This window comes from Perissodus microlepis, chromosome 12 (assembly GCF_051167445.1).
Source record: "Perissodus microlepis isolate ML-2025 ecotype Zambia chromosome 12, ASM5116744v1, whole genome shotgun sequence".
NCBI classification, from domain to species: Eukaryota; Metazoa; Chordata; class Actinopteri; order Cichliformes; family Cichlidae; genus Perissodus; species Perissodus microlepis.
The window spans coordinates 11,594,653-11,619,832 of record NC_140472.1 but is presented as its reverse complement, the minus strand read 5'-3'; the positions used below and the strand labels follow the sequence as shown (position 1 = coordinate 11,619,832).

At 44.4% G+C, this 25,180-nt stretch overlaps 1 protein-coding gene across 1 annotated transcript in view; it reads right to left on the bottom strand.

The window, feature by feature from the left end:
• The window catches only part of hmcn2 (hemicentin 2), a 45,498-nt gene extending 21,295 nt beyond the window's left edge, over window positions 1-24,203 (bottom strand). Inside the window, exons 1-30 of the mRNA XM_084946587.1 lie at window positions 23,684-24,203; window positions 22,053-22,123; window positions 21,503-21,661; window positions 20,847-20,969; window positions 17,271-17,442; window positions 17,046-17,152; window positions 16,839-16,959; window positions 16,482-16,745; window positions 16,241-16,385; window positions 15,693-15,814; window positions 15,245-15,517; window positions 14,667-14,808; window positions 14,210-14,337; window positions 12,853-12,966; window positions 12,602-12,760; window positions 12,310-12,504; window positions 11,238-11,333; window positions 10,987-11,114; window positions 10,742-10,886; window positions 9,929-10,041; window positions 8,325-8,484; window positions 8,075-8,234; window positions 5,043-5,170; window positions 4,286-4,537; window positions 3,220-3,303; window positions 1,241-1,432; window positions 1,017-1,147; window positions 699-843; window positions 420-546; window positions 167-324 (exon numbers count right to left, since the gene is read on the bottom strand). Of these exons, the coding sequence (XP_084802713.1) occupies window positions 167-324; window positions 420-546; window positions 699-843; window positions 1,017-1,147; window positions 1,241-1,432; window positions 3,220-3,303; window positions 4,286-4,537; window positions 5,043-5,170; window positions 8,075-8,234; window positions 8,325-8,484; window positions 9,929-10,041; window positions 10,742-10,886; window positions 10,987-11,114; window positions 11,238-11,333; window positions 12,310-12,504; window positions 12,602-12,760; window positions 12,853-12,966; window positions 14,210-14,337; window positions 14,667-14,808; window positions 15,245-15,517; window positions 15,693-15,814; window positions 16,241-16,385; window positions 16,482-16,745; window positions 16,839-16,959; window positions 17,046-17,152; window positions 17,271-17,442; window positions 20,847-20,969; window positions 21,503-21,661; window positions 22,053-22,123; window positions 23,684-23,942 (4,573 nt within the window). The 5' untranslated portion in view covers window positions 23,943-24,203. The remainder of the gene's footprint in view (window positions 1-166; window positions 325-419; window positions 547-698; window positions 844-1,016; window positions 1,148-1,240; window positions 1,433-3,219; window positions 3,304-4,285; window positions 4,538-5,042; window positions 5,171-8,074; window positions 8,235-8,324; window positions 8,485-9,928; window positions 10,042-10,741; window positions 10,887-10,986; window positions 11,115-11,237; window positions 11,334-12,309; window positions 12,505-12,601; window positions 12,761-12,852; window positions 12,967-14,209; window positions 14,338-14,666; window positions 14,809-15,244; window positions 15,518-15,692; window positions 15,815-16,240; window positions 16,386-16,481; window positions 16,746-16,838; window positions 16,960-17,045; window positions 17,153-17,270; window positions 17,443-20,846; window positions 20,970-21,502; window positions 21,662-22,052; window positions 22,124-23,683) is intronic.
• Between the last annotated feature and the right edge of the window lie 977 nt (window positions 24,204-25,180).

Sequence of the window (25,180 nt, the reverse complement as noted above, 5' to 3'; positions counted from 1 at the left end):
GCAGCAATTTAAGGAAAAATGTCAGAGTAATATCCTGAATCTATACAACTGTTTTGGTTTTTGTTTTGTTTTTTTCATAGGTGTTAAATCAATAACTGCTGTTGAATTCAGGTGAGTGTAGTTGAAGGTTTACATTTTGTTAAAAAAAAAAAAAGTTCAAAACAACCTTGGACGTTGAGTCTAAATTGCCGCATCTGAGTTCCTGCGTCGTTACTGGCCAGACACCGGTAAAGACCCTGGTCTCTCGGTCTTACTGACTTCACCTTCAGCACCTGGCCATCTTCCAGAAACTCCACATGAGGGTCTCCGTCGCGGGACAGAACCCTGGAGAAAGAACGGAAAGGATGATCGAATCAATTCAGTGAATCCTGCATCCTGTGTACGCTGCTGAATGTCACGTCGATAAAAGAGATTCTTACTCTCCGTCGCGGCTCCATTCCACTCTTGGCGCTGGTTTTCCACTAACCCGACACTGAAACTCCACCTCCTGGCCCAGTACCACAGTAAACTCCTGCATTCGAGACGTTCCTGAGATCACAGGTGGTGCTGGCGAAAAACACCACATACTCAATGACTAGTTTGCATTAAGAATGAATGCTGAATGTGTATCTTATCACAGATCCCCAAACTGGTCTTTCTTGCCGCCTTATACCTTCCACTTAAATATCCATGTGAAAGCAGGTTTATAATGAGCTCACCTTGCACCACTATGTTATATTGTCTTTGGGTCTCTCCAGCTGAGTTTTGAGCTGTGCAGACAAACTGTCCTGCATGTTCAGGCTGAACTCTGTAGATTCTGAGCAGCCTATTTCCATTCTCAAGATACACCCCAGGGTTGTCCACCTGCACACACAGAAATCAGCTTAAGTGCATCCACACTGTTTAAATGTTATTGAAATAATTGCCACTTGGTGGCATTGTACCGCTAGAGATCGACAAGATAGCATTTACAGTAAAAACATGTAACCTGGCTTTTAGATTTTTCTGTAAATGGGAATCCAGGATGACACACTCACAGCTTTGCCATCTTTAGTCCAGGTGATTGTTGGAGAGGGGATCCCAAAGGCGTCACATCCCAGCGTGAGAGGCTGCTTCAAGGTGACAGTGAGGTTCAGCGGTTGGCCATTATCTTGAATTTCAGGGGGAACTAAGACAGCACAGAAAGAAAGGTTTATGGACCATCGTTATGTGTAAAATATACTTTTAACAGCAGGAAAATAGCCATGAGATAAGTTCTCACCATTCACTTTTAGCCTGGTCTTTCTCTCCACAGAGCCTGCCTCATTAACTGCCACACACTTGAAGTCCCCACTGTGGCTGGCAGATGCTGCGCTAATTACAAGAGCTCCATCCCTCGCCACGGAAAAGTCAGGCTGTTCAGGGTGTATCTCCAGGCCATTCTTGAACCAGCGTACTTTGGGATTAGGCGAACCTGCAGGTGCAGCGACAAGAAAAGTGAGTGAGGATAAAATGAGCTTTATTGATCATATCGGACAGAAAGAAGAGTTACTTCCATCTCTATTCTTCTGTGCAGGATAACTTAACGGGCAAGCAGCCCAGACTACAAAAAAGCCAGCACTCTACATTTATCAGACAGCAGGACAGCAGGGAGTGGATGCCAAAATGGTTAGAGTCCTTGTCGCCTGCAGGCTTAAGATTTCAAGGTCAAAGTCACATAAAAAAAGTAAAACACTGCATAGAGGAGTGACGGAGGATTTAATATTTAAAATGCAGACATAAAGATTTATTGCTAAACACTGGGATGAGAGTGAGTAGAGAGAGTAAGAGCAGTAAGAAAGATAGTGGTTGAACAAGTGGTTCAAAGACACTGGCGTGTTTCCTCAGGAGCCTTAAAAACACATGTGTTTGGTGGATTATTGGGTGGAAATAGAGCTAGAAATGCCTGACAGAAGAAAACTGGATCAGGGACAAGGTGGAGAATTTAAAAAGCTTTGTAACTCCCCAAAAATCCCCACAAAAGATTCCCTAACAGACTAACAGAGCAGCACAGAGCCACACTCCCCTCGATTTACAGAGGTGTCACATATACAAACACCACTTGAAAAATCAACCGCAGCACCCTTCCTTCTCCATCCCCCAAAAAGCAGGAGAAGACGCAGCACAACCAAAGGTGACGTTACTGTCTGTTTCCTCTCAGAACACGTGTTTACAGTTAAGGAGCTCTGAAGCAAATTCATTATCTCATTGCTGCGGGAAATGCATACAGATGTTGTGTTTTAGATGTTAACAGATCTCATTAGCAGGCTTTGAATTTATTTACCGGGGCTGACGAAGTCTGAGATTATCTCTTCCATGTGTTTCTCCAATAATTACCTCTATCAAATGCAATGTGCTTGTTGGTGAATTAATAATTTCCTTCTGGCAGAGACTGTGCTTGTTTCCCCTCGTGCAGATAGATCTCAAAGAAAACAAAAGGACCAAAGAAAGTGGGGATCCTCGTTTGGTGCTGCAGGCTGACTGCCTCTCCGGCCCGTCAAGAGCATCAAGCATTTCTGTATTTCTGTGCTTGGTACTGTCAACCCGTCCATATGACTCAGAAGAAAGGTGAGGCCAGCGAGGCTTCGTCTTTCTCTTCCTGTGCACCTCAGACATCTCTGTCCTTTATCTGCCAGAAGCAGCCTGTAATTAGGATTCCGCTCCCAGCAGGCCCGACACACAGGAAAGCAGATGTGGCTCACAGAGGCAGGAGGCAGACTGATGTTCCAGCTGTTGCTCCACATTATACGCAGTGCTCACCTCCTCTCATTGAGCTGGTTACCATGGCACAGCTCCACACAAACAATACCTGTTTGCGCGGGCTGCCACTGAGTAGCCGTCAGTCCAGACGGAGATGCGACACCGACGCTTGCCGCGTTTTGATAAAACAGCAGGTCCTCCACATCCCTACAGAATGTCTCTCGTTCGCAAATGGATGTTGGGAAATAGAGACAACGGCATGCCTCCGGGTGCTGCAGTGAAAAGAAGCTTCTCCTTTTAAGATGGCAACTAGGGGTCTGTGGTGACAGTGAAACATTCTTTTGATTGCGCACAAAAACACATCACTGTCCTACATATAACATTGATTTCTCTCTTTTTTTCTCCTTTCTGTGTTACAGAAACAAACCTGAAAGATTACAGAGTTCAGTTTTAGGCTCCCTAAAACTTGAATTACACCTTTTCAGCGTGTCCACGCTGACTCATCTGTGAATCATTCCATACCTTTAGCGGGGCAAGGGATGATGACCTTGCTGTTTGCCACTTTCTCCATGATAACATCTCCAGGTTCGGCAAAGGACGGGGCCTCTGTGAGTACAGAAAAATATGTTAAGTGCTAGTTCAAAGTGCAAGGGCAGCTAATAAATAAGAGGTGCAATGACAATTAGTTTTTAGGTTTCGGAGTAAGAAGAAGCCTCAATAGGATCTAAACATGATTTGAAAAACCGAACAGATTCTCCCCAATGACCAGAGCGTGCATCATGCTTTGACAGCCTGAGCCAGGCTGACCTCTTTTTCTTATCTCTTTAATCAGACAGTCATATTGAGATCGAGATCATTTTTTAAGAGAGAGACCCCAAAATATGCAACACAAAGTGACAGGACCACACAAACAGCACATGTAAGTCAAACTGAAACCAACAAGTCAAGCGTGAAATAGAGAGAATCAAAGCAATTACAGGGGTTGCTGCAAAAAGAAACAACAGCTGTTAAAGCCTGAACATCTGTAAGAAGAATGGGAAAATCCAGTTTTTTGCTTTTAAAAGATGAGTTTTGGTTTAGGAGAGGTTAGAATGTCCCTGTGCGCTTGATCCCCTTGATGTTGAAAATGAGTAAATGATTAAGTAGGGAAGCTGGGAAAGCATCAAAGGCAGACTGCAGATGAGTAAGAGCGTGTGTCAGAGAGGAACAAGGGCATGGAAATATAAAAGGGACTGATCGGGAAGAATAATATTATTTATATATCACGTAAATAACAACAAGAAAGCTTGATTCAGTACAAATGGACACGAGTCTGAGTTCTTAACCCGAAGTCATCTCCCTTTGTGAATGTTTGTCAGAAGGTCAAATAGCTCACTGTTTGGCAGTTTGTACGGTCAATGTGCGCCTAAAGTGAATGTGCCTCTAAACGCTGAGAGGGCCGAAAACAGATGCATCATTAATGAACCTTCATATGACCAGTGATAGTGAATAGTTATTCAGATATATCATAGAAAACAACCATGAGTCACAATTTAATAGTTCTGCAAGTGAACAAGCAGGTCTGAGGAATTGAACTCGTGACATTCACCAAGAATTTCCAGCTTGATCTCCAAGGTCTCCTGTCCTGCACTGTTCGAGGCCACACACCGGTAGGCGGCCTGGTCGGCGTGGCTGACCTGCTGGATCCTCAGGGGTGTAACATTCTTGTCCCCAACAGGTGATCCATTGCGAAACCAGCTGATCTCAGGGCTCGGCTCTCCCTGCGCTATACATGGTAGAGTCACTGTTTGGCCGAGCAGGGCTTTCAGGAGGGAGGGTGCTGGCAGAATCCTGGGTTTAGCTGAGGACAAAACAAATATCCTAAATATTAGATGCACAGAGTTTTGAACATTGACACAAACTTTATCATATTCAAGTTACAGGCTGTCCATGCTGTAGCTTTGAATAATCTCCAGTTCCTTTTTCCTGCTAAATTTATGAAGAAATAACAAAGGGATGGCCCACAACTACCGATAACCAACTGATTTCGCATCAACTGTCAAACCTGAAATGAAAAAAACACAGAGAACTGTGCATAAAAATGAATGAAATTCCCCAGCTGTTAATGCAATATTGAAGCTCTTAAAAAAACGACAGCAGCTTTCAGCCCATCATAAAACTGTAACTTGAGTATGTTATGGTAAATGGCTTTAAAGTAGCAAAAATCTATGTGCAAAAATATTTGGAACTGTATTCATACACACGTCTCACATATAAATGATATATTCACACAGAGACTTAAAGATATTGGCTGAACAAACAAGTTTCCATAAACTTCAGCTTTTACTGAAACCCTGTGGAGTTACCTTGAATGTGTAAATTGTAGCTTAGGGACGCATTGCCTGCTGGGTTTTCTGCAGTGCAGGTGTACAGTTTACTATCAATCAGGCGCACATCAGTGATCTTCAGAGAGCCTGAAGGCAAAACAGTGAACCTGGGGAGTGGTTAGGGGTCAAGGGCAAAGACATGGAGAAAACACAGAACTTTATGAGTCACTGAAGATCTACAGCCACTGCGTTCTGATAAAATAGGTGTGTCTGTTTTCTTTTTCTCTCCTATAGCTCCTATATTTTGAAGCATGCATATAAACCACCTCCTGCAGGCCAGAACTCCTTTAAAGCTGACTGAGGAAAAGTGGAAAACTGTTCAGTGTTCAGATGAATCAAGACTTTAACTTCTTTTTTGGAGAAAATGGACACAAAAGTCTCTGCAGCGAAGAAGAGAGGGAGCGTCTGTCTTGTTATCAGTACTCATTTCAAAATCCTGCAGGGGGTGCAATAGCAAAAGTGGCAGCTTGCACATCTGCAAAGCTAGAAAGATTCCAGAGAAACTTTGTACCAGATGATGTCTTTTTCAGGGATGGTCTTGCACATTTCAGCAAAACAATGCTAAACTGCACACTGCATCTATTACAATGACTTCATAGCAGAAGAGTCTGGGTGTTGAACTGCAGTTCAAAACATTTACCAACTGGAAACATCTGGCATCATGAAGTGAAAAACATGACAAAGAAGATCTAGGACTGCTGAGCAGCTAGAATCCTATATCACATAAGAATGGGACAACATTCCAAGAAGTCCCACAGCTGGTCTCTTCAGCTCCCAGATGTTTATGGACTGCTGTTAAAAGAAGAGGGAATGCTACACAGTAGTAAACATGGCCCTGCCCCAATTTTTCTAGATTTGTTGCTGCCATCAAATTCAGAATTAGCTCATATTTTTTCAGAGTTTAAACATTTGATATCTTTTCTGTGCTGTATTGTAAATAAAATGTGGGCTTATGAGAGATGCAAATCATTACGTTCTGTTTGACATTTTATACAGCGTCCAAACTTTTTTTTTTTTTTTTTTTGGTATTTGGGTTGTACAACAAGTATCAGAGCATTTGACAGGTATACATAAATTGAATTATGCTGTCAAACACTTAGTGGTCCTTATTCAATTATGTTGTTTTGTTGAAATGGAAAAAGAAAATGTGTGAGGGTTAGAGTTCATAAAGAGCAAGCAATAGCCGGAATCTGGACCTCATCCAGAGCTAAGTACTCCCGCAATGAGTTGCTGTTTTCACATTTACGATTGTCTGGGATAATTACAATGTGAAAGGGTCAGCAGTGTTTGACCTGATAATATCACCATGGGAAAGGTTGTAGGTTCAAAAAGATCAATGCGGATTTTTCTGTTTGCGTGTGCAGCTATTGTGCGTTTATGACCGCGGGGTCAGGAAATAAAGATAAAGTGAAAATCAAAAGGTTGACTTAATGGTGGAGCTCGAATGAAAGGTCGCACAGGTCTCCAAAGTCAAAGCGTCATCTTTCCTGGGACCAACTAAGTTCAAAGCAACGTTTTGGCCCAACTTGCCATTTGTTTTTTTGATGTTTGTCAAAGTCAAACAAGTGGACAGATGGTGGTCATCACATACACTCCAGTACACAACCTCAGCTCCAAAGTCAGGCCTTGCTTGCTGTGGGTCAGCAACTTTAAAGGAGGGTGTGGTAACCTGAAATGCTACAGAAGCTATCCAGCTGTACAAATGTATAATATACAGCAATGTAAACACACCTCTGCGATTTCTCTTTGATAAGTGTGTCTGCTAAGCAACCAAATTCTAACAATAACACGCCTGTCTAAGTGGAAACGGGCTAGAAGCACAAAGAGCTCTGTATTTTAGACGCACATATGGTGTAATGTCTTTCACCCACCCCCCACCTCCCCAAACAGCCGTAGGAGAGACGACAGCATCCAGCTCGAAAACTGAAAGGCGGCCTCTGCAGTGGTTAATCTGAGCTCAGGCTACAGCAGTGCTGCTCCGCGTGACATGAACCGCCCCTCTCGCTCATCCATCACTCCCCACATTGGTGTCATCTGTGTACACAGTGCGACTGGCCAAAGACTAACTGGGACAAATTGGCCTCATCTGGATCAGGTCTCCTGTGACCAAATCTTCTGACTCAGTATTGAAAAAAGGAAAGAGAAAAACAAAAAACTCCCTGCCTGGTACTAGTCTAAATACATGGATATGAGATAAATATCATCTCCCACTGTTTAAGTTATTTTAAAAATCAGCACCCCTCGGTTATTTCCTCCGAACCTCAGAGTGAAGCTTAAAGGAGTTAATGTTCCTTTACAGAGCCCGCTCCTTCCATAGGTCCCTGCGTATGCAAAGCATGACGCTGGGTTTGTTCACAGGGATGTGTTATTCTCATCAGACAGGACTAGTAAAGAGTCAGCATGTTGTTTTACTGCCGAAACACCGCGGGGAATCTGAACATCAGACAGACACAACTTGTATCTCTTCCACTGTCAGTTCACTTTCCACCCCTCTTCCTGGCACCCCCTCTCTCCAACGCCACCCCCCACCGTTTCCTTCTTCCTGACCCCACACAAGTCATACTGTATCTGAGTCACAACGGCTTTCAACTCCCTCTGTCATTCTTCTATCTGCACTAAATGATTCAGCCTGGTGTCTGGCCCAAAGAGTCTGTCTGTCATCCATCCAGCTCGTGTCTCGGGGCAGCCTGCCTGCCTGCGCCCAGAGTGACCACACATGAAAGCCAGGAATCAGGCAACCACGTGGGACCAGATGTTCTACCTCGGTTTAGCCAACTGGTGATGCCCGCACACAGCTCTCTAGTCTCTGCTGCCTCTGCCTGGCCGCTCTTCCAGAGGCATTACGACATGTTAGCAGAAGCTTTGAACAACAGCCAGAGCTCTTTGTAAAAGCTGACTCAGGTGTTAGTTAAGTCAGAGGTAAAGTATGGTTAGTGCTTTTGGATTATGTCAGCTTATATTTGAGACATTTAACTGCATGATTGTCGGGGTGAGGTAAGGCTTCCTCTTACCCAGCTGTGACGGGGGGGATGGGATGCCCGTTTCGGCTCCACGTGACCAACGGGGAAGGACTCCCTTCAGCCTCACACGGGAGAACAACCTCTGCCCCCACCTCCGCAGCCATGTTTACTGTGTTGTCGTGACCAGTCACGCCCATTATCTTTGGCACAGCTTGAACACAACAAAAGAACTTGTTAGACGACCACACAGGCACTTCCTTTACAATTCCAAACGCAAACTGTTTGCCTCCGTTCGCCTTACTATTGACACTCAGCTGGATCTCGCGACTAGCATAGCCCACAGGACTGGTGGCAGTGCAGATGTAGATGCCTGCATCTTCGGCGGAGGGGTTGGGGATGTGGAGGTGTCCCTCAGAGTCAGACTGAAGAGCGGAGCTGTCCCTGGGCAGGGGCTGCCTCCCCTGGCAGAATAAGATCAGACAGAACATATTATATTAGAAAAGTCCTCCACACAAGCGTGCGCATGGATGCTAAGATTAGTTCAAGGTTTACAACCCAACCTTTGATGTCTAATGGAATTACTGGCCACCCCTTTGGATTGCTCTCTATCTGCAGCCTGCACACACAAGAACCGGGCCGCTGCGCATCCACTCGCTCTGAACATTAAAGCGCTTTAACAGATACACTTTTATCTGACAAGAAGGTAAATTTACTTGACTCTAGAGTAACATTTTGAAAATGTTAGGGGAAAGGCCGGGTGGAATATAAATCCGGCTCAGTTCAGCAACATGTAGACAACAACAGCATGCTGACCTCGTACAGGGTAGTAGTAGTACAGGGTATGTAATAGTGGCAGGGTATTTCATCGGCCATGTTTTTGTTGCCTTTCAAGAAAAGATGATATCACTGCAGTTCCTAATTTCAGTGGTGGAAGAGAAACAGATGCATTAACAGTATACAAACTGCCGCTTCTGCTTCACTACACGTCAAAGATAAATGTACACTTTTTACCAGGCAGTATTTATCTCACAGCTTTAGCAACATTACAAATGATTAATCAGTTATATTGCAGCGGCTGTCAAAGGCAACGCTGCAGTACCGCACAAGCTGTAATAAGATCTGTTTTTGCATCCTGGATGGATCGAGAGCATCGGCTTAGCACCGCCTGGTTGCACATAAACTTTTGTGTTTTCTTCTCGTGATATGATGAAACTTTGTACTAGGAGGGGATGCGGGAAAGTCTTGAAATAGATTCCTAAGGTACAATAAAAACAGGGTGATTTGCACCAGTCAAGCAGCAATATAGTAAAGTTGCCATGGTTACTTCCCTCCCTGGTCAGGTTAATCAAGTCTTGATTGCAGTGGAAACTGTTTTTGTTGGTGGTGTTTTGTTTTGTTCTGTTTTTTTGTGTTCTGACAAATCAAAGAAAAGGCCAGAGGGGAAAAAAAGAAAACTGTTTGAATAAGACAAAAAAATGTAATTGTATTTATGTAAATGTAATCACAGTAAGTGAAGGCGATTTGAAGTGCTACAGATGTTTGTGTAAAATAAAAAAAATATCCAGAGTAACTCAGTGTGCCTCAAAATGAATTCAGAATTAAAAACCTTTTTCATTATCAGTCATTTCACACTGATTTGATTCTGGTTTTATTAATATCGTTATGCTTGTATTGACTGGCACGGTCCAAGATTGCACTCTTAAGGATAATCTAGATCCCATCACCGCTGGGTATTGATTTTTGCTGTTTCCTGATTGTGATAATTATTTCCAAAGTGCTAATAATGACTCATTGTAAGCTGAACTGATACAAAGGGCTGACCTTGGACTAGACGGTGCTGTGGAAGAACGAGCCAGTTAGTCATGCTTGATTTACTGAGCTGAAGCCGAAGGTTGCGAGTGTTACCTTGGACCAGACAACATCTGGTTTGGGAACGCCGGTGGCTTCGCATGATAGCCTGATGGCTACACCCTCGTTGGCTATGTAGTGGTACGGACCAGCGCTGATCTCTGGGGGCACTGTGGAAGAATAAGGTCATAAAACACAGCTGTCTGACTGAGCGTGAAGAAGCGATCTGCTGCTGCATTACCACCGGCCTCAGCTGACCAGCAGCATCGGCGTTTGAGGCATTTCTTCATTACAAACTGATGATGAACCGTGATCCTGGCTGTCTGTCATTACATGCTCATGACCCCATTTATCAAAGCATGCAATAAAGCAGGCCCTCTCTCTGTGATGACAACAGGTGGTTGATTCATTCAAAAATTGTTTTCCATGCTGAGTTGGCACATTTTTGGCTTAATTGTCCAATTATATGGCCTGTGGTTGCAAACTTTGCACTGAGAAAGTGTATTCAGTGAGTGAAAGGGTCTGCTTTTAGATTAGGTTCATATATTTTCTTGCTGATATTTTATTAGTGCACATTAAATATGACGATAGAACCAGATGTAGGAGATGTAAGTTTAGTTTAGCTTGGATTATGGAAGCTTAGTATAAAGACTTGAAGAAAGTGGGAAACAACTAACCTGGCTGTGCCAAAAATGTAAATTACACACACAATTTGGGATTTTTCAGCGGGTCATTTACTACAATAATTTGAGTCAGTTACTTTCTGGAGTATCTCCAAGACTATAAGCCTGTCTTAGCTGCTTGTGCTTATTGTTTGCTGGCTTTGATTTTATTGGTAATGTGAGTGTTACTATTCCTTTACTCTCCTACCGTGAACCTCCAGGCTGACTGTGATGTTCGCGGAGCCTGCCACATTAACCGCAGTGCACACATAAATCCCAGTGTCCTCTGGGATGGCTCTTTCGATGTACAAACTGCCATCGCTCCTCAAGAACATCCTTCTGTTCAGATGGAACTGTGCAAACGAAAAAAGTAAAAATATTCCTGTCATACACAAACACAGATATGATCCATGGGAGTGGCAGGTTTGAGTTTGATGTTTTTACCAGCCTTACAGGTTTTCCATTCTTGGACCAGTGTCTTTCTGGAAGAGGAATTCCATCCAACAACATGCAAGGAATACTAAGTGACTGACCGCTCCCGGTGGTGATCACTGGGGCAACTTGGGCCAATAGAGGTGGCTCTGCAAGAAAAAGGATTTGAAATGATTATTAAACAACAAGAGCAGGAATATATGTCTTACAGCCACAGTGTCCTACTGTGTGTTTCTGCTACATGCATATATGGGATCACAAAAAGAGCCTACCCAGTCCAGTGACACTAACTCTGGCCTCAGATTTGATGGTTCCAAACTGGTTCTTGGCCTCGCAGATGTATAGACCTTCATCATCCAGCCAGACACCTACAGTCAAACACACATCATTGAAAAATGCACCCCGCTGCACATTACAATACATCTCAGAGTAGCAGCATCATCACACTTACCAAGAAAGAAAACAGTCTATCTAAAAAAACTAAATAAGTTCATGCTAATAGCAGCTAAGACCCCTACTCAGTAACAACTGGTATTATTGGCCTGACAGTGCTGTAATTAGGAGCTAAAAATAGAAAATAACAGGATTAATGGGTTTGGCTCAGCTGCTATCCTGCTGTCCCACTCAGTAAATTCTCTTGAGATCACATCTTGGAAGATCAACATATGTTTCAATTCTTCTGTTCTAGCAAATATTGAAGGATTCCAGGATAAAGCATTAAAGGTAACCCGTGAGGAGCACGATTCAAGGAGATAGTGGCGTTTGAGCACTACGCAATATGAACAGAGACATTTCTGAAACTGCAGGTAAAAAAAATTAAATAAAGCCATCTGTAGCAGATGGAGCCAATCAGGTCAGAGGGCAGCCGCAAATGGAAACAGTGACAGAAACGGCCCATGTAAATATGTCTGTTCCTGTCCAATATTATATTTCACACTATAAACATTTAGTCTCAGGAGCACAAAGCATCACGGTATGTCGCTAAGAATAGTCATGTTTCAGGCTGAAATATCTTCCAGAGTTCACAGCTTTGATCCCCCTGCCCTGATGAGGACAAAGACAGACGCCTTCTCTTGCCAAATAATTAACAACATTTTAAGGAGAGTCTTTTCACAGAGCAGAGATAATGCTTTTAGCAGGATGGATATTCGAGAGGCATCGGTTTACTGTAACTTTACCAATGGCAATGACATCCTGTCTCTCCCGCCTCTTAAGAAAATGTTAGCTGGATTTAATATGATACTCTTCTATATATACTTGCACAATTTGAGTCAAGCCAGTTCGAGCAGGGAAACCGTGAGGCTGCCGCACAGCACACCAAAGCTCTTTGCTGTGATAACTCACTCTGGATTAGAAGATGTCCGTTCTCCAGCTGCATTGTTTTACTGTGGCTGTCTGAACGCATGAGAATCTGTCTGCCATCCTGTCTGCGCCAGGTCACTGTCGGCTGCGGGAATCCCCGGGCAGTGCAGGGGAGGGTGATATTCTCCCCGACATTGGCTGTCACGTCAGCCGGTGCCTCGGAAAACAATGGACCCGCTGTGGAAGGAAGAGTGGTGCCAGATGGATGTTTTTTCCTTTGTATAAATGTGAGAGAAATACAAGTTTTATGTGGAAAACTGTAGTGTGGCCTCACCTCCAACCACCAGACTAACAGTGCCAGAGGAGGTTCCAGCAGAGCTGCTCGCCACACAGCTGTACTGACCAGCGTCGACCTCCTGCACGCCACGAATGTGCAGCGTCCCGCGATGTACGTCCTGCTCAACAAAAGGGGCAGAGCCCACCTCGAGCTCACCTGGAAGTACAAGCAATATAAGCTTGTCGTCCTCTAACAGAGACATCTCCACAGTCATTTTAATAAAAGCACTGTGTATGGCGTTAACTCACCTTTGAACCAGTGGACAAGAGGGGACGGAAAGCCTGTGGCCTGACACTCGAGAGTTGCATCACCACCAACAGTCACTAGCACAACCTGCTGTACCACTGTTATTCTTGGTGCCTCTGCAGAACAAAAAAATCAGCGGGATGAACTTTTTATTCCAGGGATGTCCAACTCATTTTACATCATTGGCCTCGGGACTTTGATTTTAAACGGACCAGTGAAAATCCCCTTTCTATCGGTGCAAAGGAGTTTAACTGCACATTTAATCCCTGCGATATCTCAATGTAAGGAAAAGAAGTGGAATTTCAAAGGTGCGTCTCAGTTTTTCCACATGATAAAGAAACGCTGCTATAGTAAAATAAAGAAATCTGTCAGTACGACTCTGTGGACTTAAACTGTAACAAATAAATGTGTAAAGTTACAGAAGTACTGATAGTTTGTGGGCCAGATTCTCCTGTGGTTTTAAAGTGGGGCATTTTTGTTGTTCTATTTTATTCATTTATTTATTTAATTGTTTAATTGCAATTTCTATTTCTGCATTACTTTGGTTTAGTATGAATGGCTGTTGGGGAGGTCTATCAGTAGGACAAGCTTACAGTTTAAAGTCCAAAATTTATGCTCTCCTTCACATTTTCTAAAGACATCTAGTGGGCCGGATTGGAGTTTTTGCTGGGCCAATTCTGCCCCCCGGGCCTTATGTTAGACCCCCCTGTTTTTAGTTTATAGCAATGCACCGGTCTTTCATGCAGCACTACTGTACGTAAACAGTAATGTGCAGTTTGTTTATACCACCAAGGGCATGAGAAAAACCCTGATGTGAATGTAAAAATGATGCTTATACTTTAGACCCAGGCAGCTGAGCTGAAAGGATGAGATGATCTACTGTGTTATAAGGTTTTCACTGATTTGACAGATCAGTGTTGTTAAAAATGACATTCAGAGACAAGTGTGTATAATACCAGCAAGCCCCAGGAAAATGCTGCCATAATCCATCAGTGTTACGGTTTCTGTCAAGCACTAACTGACAGCCGTGAGTGAAACTTCAGGCCCACAACTGTCAGCGCTCACCAAACAAGAAGAGAAACATCACGTCGTGTGAGACAGAGCTGTATGTGGCCGCGTTCGCTTGCTGTATACTCTGCTCTATCCTGCTGGATATCATTAAAAGAAATGCGCCTTAAAAACAGTCAACACGGGCAAAAATGCTTCGTATCACTGGAAGTTAAAAATGAAGTCAGAAGAGAAGCAATTATTCAGAACAGAAACTTTAACAACTCCGAATGACGAAAGGCTAATTCCAGCAACAATATATCTTCGCGCTGGCATCCTCAACCAGACATCTGTCGGGATGTGTTGACTTACCCGCATAACTAAGTGACACAGACTGAGAGGCAGTCCCAGCCTCGTTGCTTGCCAGACATGTGTAGTTCCCAGCATCCTCTGGGAGGGTCCCTTTAATGGTTAGAACTCCATGCTGGTTCAGACTGAACCTGTAGCGTACAGTGGACAGGATTCATGTTTGTTGATACTTTTGTTGATTACAAGCACAGATGTAAAACAGAGATCCATCTCTCTGAATCTTTATGCTGCTGTTTGGTGTCACGGGAGAAATTTGTGTGTGTGCGAATGTATATTTCACTGCTGACATATAAAATACTTGTGGTTTGGGAAAAAAAAAAGTTTTGACATGAGTAGATGTAAATTTCCAAAGCGATGCAAACAAGATGAGGCGATGGCGCATGTAGGTCAAGTGGAACGTAATGACTCTCTGAGTCCTTTGTGCCAGAGGTGCCGAGTGGGCTGAGAGTTCCCCTCTTACCTCGGCCGATTAGTTAGGAACACGTTGCCTTGGCTCCAGAAGAGCCGGGGAGGGGGGGAGCCGGACGCCGAGCAGACCAGGCGGATCTCATCGCCTTGGGAGAAAGCCAGGGACTGCGGGTGTACTACCACAGAAGGAGCCTCTGCAGTTGAAATCAAAGGAAGGCAAAAAATTTAAAAAAATAAAAAGCAGACGATGACTCAGGGCCTTGTCACAGGCTGCATGATGTCATTTATAGCTATCACAAGCTTAACAAGAGCAAACTTGATGCTGTGGGCTGCAAAGCAATTACAAAAACACTCCATGTCTGACTTCATAACTACAGGATATTCTTGAAGACATATTTATTTGCCTGTTTGTTGAAATCATTGCAAATATCTGAGTGCATTCCCTCAGTAGAAGCCACACTTTTCAACACGCATAAGTCTTTGCTGATGAGAAAAGGAAGTGGCTTAATCTGATTGCAAGGAGGTCGAGGCAATAATGGAAAACAGATGACGGGGGCCCGCGAGGATCCGTTAAGCCCTGCCGAGTTAAATGTTTAAGCAGATGAACCGCAGGGTATTGGGCTATCATACCTGGGACGTGGAGCCACACAGCGATTCTGCTGTCTCCGTAGGCATTGGTTGCCACGCAGCGGTACTCCCCAGCATCCTGAGCCCGCACCTCGCTGATCTGCAGGTAAGAGTTGGGCAGCAGCTTCACCCTCCCTGCCCGTGCCCAGATAGCATAGCCCCCTCGGTGCCAGGTCAAATTGTGGCGCATGTTTCCCTCCACCTGACAGGACAGCACAGCCACGCCTCCCACAGAAGATGTCACATTCACCGGGGGCTTCAAGACCGGAGGAGGATCTGTTTTAATGGAAACATGAGTGCAGACAATGTTTAAAACAAATATTTGTGCAGACATGCTTTCTATCTAGTTTATGTCTAAACGATAAAGCAGAGGTTTGTATCTAAATGGCTGGAACGCACCCACGTCCAACTGAAGGGGAGTGTGCGCTTGCATTGTTGTTGTGTGACATACCTCTAACAGTTAACTGTGTTACAGCCCACCCCTGCCCTGCGCTGCTCTGCGCCATACACTCATACGGGCCTTCGTCCTCGGCTGATGCCTTCGGAATTTCCCATGATGCAACGGCAGAATACCTGAAGCAAAGACACGTTTGGTTTATTGCCCAGCACATATTCCTCTTATTTCATGTCACACCCAGTGGCTCTTTGGCACATCCATGCACTGGAAATAATTTTCATCAAAAGTCAGCTGCACTTCATGAAAGTAATTCAAGCCAGAGAGTCAACACCAAGACAAAATAGTTGCTTTGTTAAATTGAGTATGTGATGTTTAGAAAATCAACTGTGTATATATCCACTTGTTGACAGATGAACCAATAAAATGCAAGAGTGAGGCAGCACTAATGTTTTACAGGCGTGCCCACTGGTAAGATTAGGGAGTGACTTAATTAATGCTTTTAAATGAGGTAATAGGCGCGCGAAGCTTTGGGGATCTGAGGGAATCGGAAGGAAGGCGAGCCAAATGTTATGGAGTGCTGAGCAAATAGAGAAGAGACTCACTGAAAGAACCTCTCGCTTCCCAGTGTAATTCCACTTCTGGTGAATCTTAGTCTATAGGGAATGTCACTCTTTACAGAGCAGCCAATCACAGCTGGCTGCATATAAACGCCCTTCACTACAGTCGGCATGCTCACAGCTGGAGGATCTGCACAAGGGAGGAAACAAAGGTTAAAGGCTATACAGAGATTGATGAGGTATGGGAGACACTGCAGTGTGGCTTTGGTGAAGAGGGATGTCTTGCCTGGAATGATGTTGGTGTAGGAGACGCTGGACAGCCTCTGGAAGCGGTAGCCCTCTTCGTCTTTGCCCGTTACCTTGATGAAGAAGCTCTGGGAAGGGGTGCGGAATTCCGGGAGACTCCACAGGCCTTGTTTTCCAAGGTCAGAGGGCAGCGGTACAGGGATCGTTCGCAAGGAGCGGCCTGAGCCTGACACAAGCTCCACATGGCTCAGATGACCTGGAGGCTTCAGGCCGGTGCATTTCAGTAAAACATGGGATGGGAGCCCTGAAGGACAAAGGAAGATCGGGATGAGGTAATTTTCTGCACATGGTCTCGGTCAAATAAAAGGCAAAGAGCTAACAGACACATGCCAGACACCTTTTATCGGCCTCTCTCTCGTGTGGTTGAACTCTGTAACAGGTACGCTGGAGAAGCCTGCGCGGAAGTCGAGACTGCTGACTCCTGTGACCCTCAGAGTGTGACGCCCACTACAGCTTATCTTTAGAGTGAAACGTGTGAAGTGAATTCAGCATCATAAAAAAGTCAGACAAAACACATTTGTGATTTATTCACCAAAACAAATACCTTCAGTTTCCAGGCACCGGGTCTAGGAAACTTGAGGTTTATCACACGAGCTGAGTTGGGAATATTCAAGAGTTCTTTAAGGCCCTGCTCTACACCAACTACCCGACCTTGGAAAAGGAAACATAACAGATGTTATTTCAAAGAAAAACATGACTTTCTTTAAAAGCACTGATAATGCTAGGAGTAGATAAGAATAAATAGGAAAAGCAGGAATGAGTTTTCTACCCAAAGGATCGCTGAGCTCAATTTCTGGTGCTGGTCCACTGAGTGACACCGTGACCTCTCTGAGGCTCGGGTCAAAGGGAACTTCCCAGTTGTTTTCCTGGGCACTGTCATGATTGGAGGACAGAAGGTGGACCTTCATGGCCTGAACTGTTTCCTCTACCCACTTTAAAACCTGGCAGGAGGCAAAACACAGCATTTGCAGGAGCACAACCAAGCAAGATATTCCTGAGTGCATTAATCAAACTGTCAGAGAGGTAAACTTCAAAAGGCAGGAGAGGGACAGGAAGGACGCACTGGCCTTAACTCCGAAAGCCCCCACAAAGCCCTTGCTTTTCCCTGTTCTTCGTCTTTCGGACTATTCTTTCATCACAAAACTATTCATGAGACGGATTTTGCCTAAACAAAGGAAAAGTGAAGCAGCTCAGCTGTCAAACTGATAACATACAGTTTTCTGCACTTTCAAGCACATATTCCCAGAAAAAGTGTCTCTCACAGTGGAAGCCTGTCAGGCAGCAGTCCCGCTGCAGCGGCGCAGGTTTTATTAATCATAAAGCTTGTTCCTCAGAAGACAAAGCGGAAGCGGTGGATCGGGTTGTGGGAACGGCCGTGGTTTTGAATTAAACTTAAGCATTAAACTGAATCAGGCAGGCATTTCACACTTTTCTGCTGAAAGGTTTAAGCTGAAGAAGTCTGATGAGGTCAGACAGCGACTCTCTTCTTAGTCATTCCACCACTTTGAGCAAAGATTACAGAACAAGCTGATTGTACATAATGGTAAAAACAGTCATTACTTAGACTTTAATTTCCCTCAGCAGCTCTCCACAGGAATCTGTGATGTTACAGGATTTCAGCTTTGACAGGTGCTTGACCCTCTGGGTGTAATCATCAGCGAGGTACTGATTAAAAATGCAGTTTCTCTTTTGTTTTCACTCAAATCAAAACAGAAGCACAGCAAAAGCCCACTGACTTTTCACAGAGTCCTATTTCAGCGGTCACAGCAAACTAAATGTTGTCCATCTTCCAAACGCTTAACAAGCAGCTGCTGTCTAATATTTGTTTTCACCTCGTATTGAGAGGCATCACGGTTTAACTGTGCCTGTAATGAAGCCAAATGAAAACATTTCCTCGGCAGGCCCTTCAGAGATGAGGCCAACACCAACACGTTTTACGACACAGACGTAAAAATGAAACAGGGAAAGCCTTTGATAATTTAATTATCAGCCCTCGACTTCTCCTCTATCGGGTCTGCAAGGTCCTGACAGCAGCTGGTTCCTCTTGCCATTTTACAACTGGAAACAGCTGTAATGTCTGCCACATGTGCAGTCATCACAGTCAGAGCAGGAAACTGCTTAGAAGTGACTTACATCTATGTCTGTGTCTTATGCGGTAGAGCAAAGAGGAGTGGGCATTTCTCTGCCCTCGGACCTCAGATGAAAGAGAAGAAGAGCCCAGAGGTGGGGCCAGTTCCCTGTCTGGGCTGGCCTGCAGGGTCTAGAAGAGCCGAGCGCCGTTGCCTCTCCCTGGCTCTACCACTGGGAATGCAAAGGACCTTAAGTCCCCGTGAAACCTCATCCAGCATGTCTCAGATGATCAGGCTTACAGGGCTGTAACAGGAAAGACCCCCTGCTGCTATTCATAGAAGCATGACAGATGGGGCAGAGAAGAAGTGTTACCTAAAGCTGGGGTGATGGTGTATTCCCCACATCGATTCAGGTACATTACCTGAAGAAGAAAATGCGTGACCGCGCCACTGTAAGGTAGAACAGCTTGCCTCCAGACCTCCCAGCGGGCTAGAGGTCAGCTCTGTCTTTACGCAGGTATAAACACAGCATTTACCGGATATTTGCATGAAGATGGCCCGCTCCAAATCAAGGTTATTAAAGTAAACGAGACCCAGACAGATCCCCTGCTCCTTCTGAGTGGGAGTTACCACATAGAGAGGCTCAGCTACACGATAAGCAGTGCTTTTGTTTAGCCGGACTGTGGGTAAAAGTTACCTAGATTTTATGCCTGGCAACCATTACCATTGCAATTTCCCTTAACTCGCTGCAGCACCCATAATCAGAAAAGACCCCGAGGCTAATCTTATAAACAACTCATCAAGGTGCTCGAGTTATCCATGTATGCACCAACTAGAAACACAAAACTAATAAATCTCAGGTCTTTCTTTGAGCGAACATCACATCACCCAGTAAAACATCACATTCCTCATTGTTCTTCAGCACTTTAGGGCAGCATCAACTGGAAGAACGCAGATATTTTTAAATGTTCAACACTTTAAAGACAGCGGTTCTCATTGCCTGTGCTCCGTGTTACCATTTTCACTCACTGATCATAACCAATCAAAATTTAAAGCGCGTAAAGAGCGCGTTACACAGAGCTGACAATAAACTGTTGTGCGAGGACCTGGAGCCAATTCCACTGGGCAGCTGTGTTGGAAGAAGCGAAACCATGAAAGATCACATCCTGGGATTAGAGAGTAAAATAAGCAGTCTGTTTTCTCTGCGCTGGCCCCCCTGGAGACCACAAAAAGACACTGTATATTTCATTTGGCTGCACATTATTAAACTGCTATTAATGGCGAATATTTTGGTTAGATTTGTACTACTTCTGAGGATTTTTAAGGGATTAAAGGATTTGCATTAATTTGGTAAAAGCATGCCACCCAGGACCTAAAAAAATCATACAGGTTAAAAAAAGAGAAGCGACTGACAGACAGCGTAAATCCAAGACGGGAAAAAAAGCCTGTTTATATGAAAATGTACACAAAGACTATGTTCAAAATAATAGGGCTACATTAGCACAAAGCCATCTGGTGTTGAGGTATAAGGTCTAGACTACATTTGGTCCCCTGTTCCCTTAATTCGACAACACTAAAATGACTTTTAAGCACTCCTTAAACAGCTGGTAGGATTATGGAGTGATAATGAAACGAGCTGCCACACACACACACACACACACACACACACAGGCATTGTATGTCTAGCTATATGCAAGCATGACTTGACAGGAAACAGACACCCCCCCCCCACCCCCACCCCACACACACACACACACACACACACACAAAGACCCACACAAACACATCTGAGTTCAGAGGTTCAGTGGGCCACCAGTGTGCAGAGCTGTTGGCTCCAGCTCAGCGCTGCCCAGCCATCTCCTGTGTTGACATGTAGGATACCAGTGTCTCTTCCAGAGGAAACTCTGGCTTCTTTTACGTCTGCTTGGGAAGTGAGCCCCGCTGTCTTTGGCTTCTGAGACTCGGCTCCTGTTACATGCTGCTTCCGATATAAAGGAACCACCGGCCCGTATCGTATGACCAGGAAGTTTAATATCAGCACTGGAATCATTTGATTAGGCTAAATGAATTCCTCATTATCATCTATTATCGGTGGGTCAAATGGGAGTTGATGTTGTTCTGCTCCTGCTCTCCTCTGTTATTAGAAAATATCACCCCTTTCATATTCAAATACACTAGAGAGTTCCAATTTAGGGGCTAATTCATTATGTGTAAGGGCTTAATGGGGGTTCGGTGGCCAGTTGTCAGAGCGCACGTTTACTCTGCCTTGCTCTCACCTCGTTGACCTGCTGCTTATCCAAGTGAAAGATTTGCCCAGAGGAGGTGGCGGCGATCTCCTCGTACGCCCTGTAACCAGGCTGAGAGCGGTCGCCACAGTCCCCGGTCAACACAAATACTACCTGGGAACGAAGAGGACAGAGGAGTTAAGAGGATTACATTTGTTGAGTGTTTGCTTTCTGCTGAGTCGCTTTCACTTTGCTCCAAATGCTCATTGTCATGCATCATGTAGGGGCTGAGATGGAGCAACTTTCCTGCACTCAGCTGATCCCGGGAACTTCTTTGGAATGCAGATGTTTTTTTTTACAGCATTGCTGTTGTATCCCTTTTGTGACAACGTGCAATAAATGCAGAGACTCTAAAGACAGTGTGGGATGGGGCTCGTGTTTGTAGGTTCAACAGTGTTCCAGATAACATCGGTTAAATGGCATCTTGATCATTATGGAAGTATTCAGCACCAGTGAATACAAATGAGATGCTTGTGGGCATGTTTTTATTTTCTTTTAATCAGTTTACATACCATAGATTTGATCAAAGAGGAGCCTGCATCTATTGGATATTTGACATTGAATAAAGAGCACACATTGGACTGATTAAGTATGTATCAGTTTTGTCCTGATGTATAAGAGGCCTGTTTAAATTTCCTGCCTTGTACCTGTGATTGACGGAGTTGCACCAGTTGCAGAACATCTCTCTTCAGGCGGTAGTCTTTGGCCCTGGCATCAGTAAACACATAGATAAAGGATCCAGGCAGGGAAACCTCCAGTGCTTTCTTTATGGCTCCGATACTCATTTCAGGGCAGTCGCCTCCACCCTGTGTGATAGAATCACATTTGCTTAAAAACTCCAGAAAAAAATCATATATTTATATTTTTTAAATGTTCATTCAGATATCGTGTTGTTGAACACATCCATTTTGTGGAGAGACACATCAAATGTTTCTTAAATACGTTTAAATCACTACCCATGAAAGCAGCAATAATTTACTTTTGAAAGAAGAAAGAACCAGTCCCATAAACGATGTGCCTTATATGAGTAAACATTTGAACAACTGTTCAATTCAGTACAATCTTGGGTTCTTAATTCAACAGATGTGCTGCTTATCATGATTACAGTTTTAGAGGCTGGCAATCCACATACTGTTCACCATAATCTACAGGTTTCAGTCGTACAAAATTATTAATTTATGTAATCTGTGTCTGAACCTGGACAAACAGCTCTTGCAGATCCTGCTGGAACTTCTTTGGGTCGGTGGTGATGGACACGGGGCCGATATCTGTCAGATTAAAAATATACATCAGGAAAAAAAAACCTTTCTGTGAAGAAAATCAAACCCAGTCAGCCGGTTCTGTTCTGATTTCTGAAGAGTGTATGCCTATACAGAACAGGATAATCATTGCAACCACAAAACGCCTATGGTCTGGAATCTTTAGAAGGGAGAGCGTTTGTTTGTTTCCTCTTAGCAGCTTTGCCCTTATGAGCAGAGGAAAAGCACACAGCATCAAAAACCCTATTAAGCCAAAGCACATTTTATCAAGGCCAGAATGATGCCCCACAGCCTTTGTGCACCACATGAATATCAATCACACATCACAGGGCACAAGAGAGGCCGTGCTGACAAAATTACAGCGTAACATTTTGTTTTACACAAATCACTAAAAATCTGGCGACAGTTTGCACGATGACAGAATAATCATTTTCCAGACCCAAGCATGATGGATAAAAGCCTGTCAGGGCCTGACACTTATTTGGATGTCTTCTGGGGCCAAACTACAGAACAGTAAACATTAACCAGTGCAGAGGGAATGCATTGTGTTGCTGCCCTCCATAAACACGAGCACTTCATTACAGTTATTACAGAAAAAGACCCTCATCCAGTCTTGTATACCTCATGATTTTGGTGTGTCATTGCTCTTTATTCCAACTGTCAAATATAATTTTGAAGTATCTTTGTGAGACTAATGATACAGAGTTTGCAGACATGTGTCAGGGCCATGACATTTCTAATTCATTCTTGGTGTTTTCTCCAGCTGCTTTCAAGTGCTTGTCGACCTCTCAAGAGTGCCTGAGAGGAAACACCGACGGCGCTGTCACGCCTCTTCGTCAGCCACAGAGGGCTTCTCTGGGATCTTGGAAGTTTACAAGGTCCCCAAGGGCATAGGCGCATTAAACACAGACAAAATGTGTGGCGTTAGGGTAGGCAACCCCCACAACTCCCCCCCGGCTGGCCAGTGGGGGGGCTGCGAGGCAGAAGAGGGAGGAGAGACAGGAGTGGGGTGGGGTGAGTGTGGGGTGGCGATTGGGGTAATTACACACAAGCAGACAGCATATGCTTCCCATCAGCGCACAAACACCCTCCCCCCATTGGAGCACTCTTATTTTCAAGCTGCAGCTTTCCCGTATAGAAAGGAAGATGCTGGACTGGGATGAAGAGCCTTACCTGTCCCCAAGACCCACTGTGAGCTCACATATCCCCCCCCCCCGCTTGACGTCTTGCATCAGTTTCACTTCTCTCTACAAGTGGGCTTCCACTGAAGCCCCTATGCAGCAGCACAAACTGCTACACGTTCTGAGATGCGTTGCAAGTATAAGTGTGTAAATGGCAGATATAAATAGCAAATCAGTGCAAGGCGCGGAAACTATAAAAATACCACGCTCTCTTTGTAGTAATGCAAGAAAGTCTTTTCCTTTGAAGTCAATGCTCCAATAAATTATAATCATATTCATGAATTAACAAACATACGCATTCCATACATCCACTTTCACGAAAAAAAAGTTTCTTAAGTTGTGGCTCTTTAGTTAAAGAACAAACTTGTGTTAAAGGTAGAAAAAGTACCTGGGTCGTGGAAGGGGACCAGGACAAAGTTTTTAATGGGTCTGGTCCTTCGGCTGAGCGTCTTCTCCAGGATCCGTGAGGCGCCCTCTATCACCTGTTTCAGATCGTCGTACATGGAGCCGGTAACATCGAACACAAAGGCCAGGGTCGAGGCGCTGTCATCGGATTCATCACCCGTCTCAACGCGGGGGTCTGCCAAAAGTCTGTGCGCGCATACTGAGAGCGCCAAGACTAAGCACTTTAATAAGGCACCGGCCATTTTCCAAATTTACTGCATCTGTCTTTTGGAATAAGGCGAGTCATATATTTTAAAAAAAAAGTATCACAAAGTTTTAAAAAGTTTTGATTTCGAAGCCGCCCAAATGACTCTGGCACTGCTTCTAGTAGATTTAGAACAACGCGGCTCAGCTGAAACACTTCAAAATCCAGTGCTGAATACTTCCACGGGAGTACATCCGTGCGTAAAGTTTGGAGGAGCATGTGGACTGGCTCTGCGTTGGAGAGCCCCAGGAGAGCTGGTGCTCTGACGCTTCAAACGGGGGCGGAGATGGGTATTAAAAAGTTCCCGGGACCCAACCTGTTTTTTTCTCCTTTCCTTCGTGTGTTTGTGTGAAAGTGTGTGTGTGTGTAACTCGACCCCACTGTGACTTCCAGGCTTCTTTGACCCTATTCAACATTTCCCGTCAGTTTATTTTTCTCTACAGTGGCGGTGGGCCCCTGGAGACGCACTTTTTAACAGCTTTCCCCGTGTTACCAGCGTGGCCTGGCGTCTGTATTTTGGACGTGTCGAGAACATTGTCTCAGTAACAGCCTGGTTTTTATAAATAGCCATAGTTTATATTCAGCTGACACCAACCTAATTTTATACATAGCCCACGCTGACAAATATCTCCTTGGCATATGAATGAAGAGCAATGTCACTGTGCTTCTTTTCTGCTGATGTGGCTGAAATGTTATTGATCATTAAAAATGTTATCCTCGTGGACTTGGTGCCCAGCTATGATATATCTTGTTTAATGTGATCAGACCTCACAGAGGAAGCCACCACCCACCCCCAGATCTTACAAACGCAAATATGTCAGCTAATTCCAAAGTAAGCTGCATAAAAGCAGAACATTTCTTTTAAGACAAGAAACTGATTGTTCACATGAAAACACACTCGTGTTTTACTGCACTTAAGTTACACATGCTACATTTGAAACTTATGCTGAATAAAAAAAAACCCGTAAATAAACAGTTTCAGGTCAAGGCCCCAGACCCTTCCTCCTCTTGAATACACCTGCATCTGTCCTTCATGAAAAGGGGGGGAATAAGAGACAAGAAAAGAAAGAAAGCGGGTCTGAGCAGGCCCGGAGAGCCCAGCAACTTTAAAAGACACGAGCCCCACCCATTAAACCCATCAATGCCAAGATGTCAGAGTTTTATGCACTTCATTGTTCATCACATAACTACACAGTGCAGGCTTATACCACAGAGCAAGCTGGCATGTTAGATTCT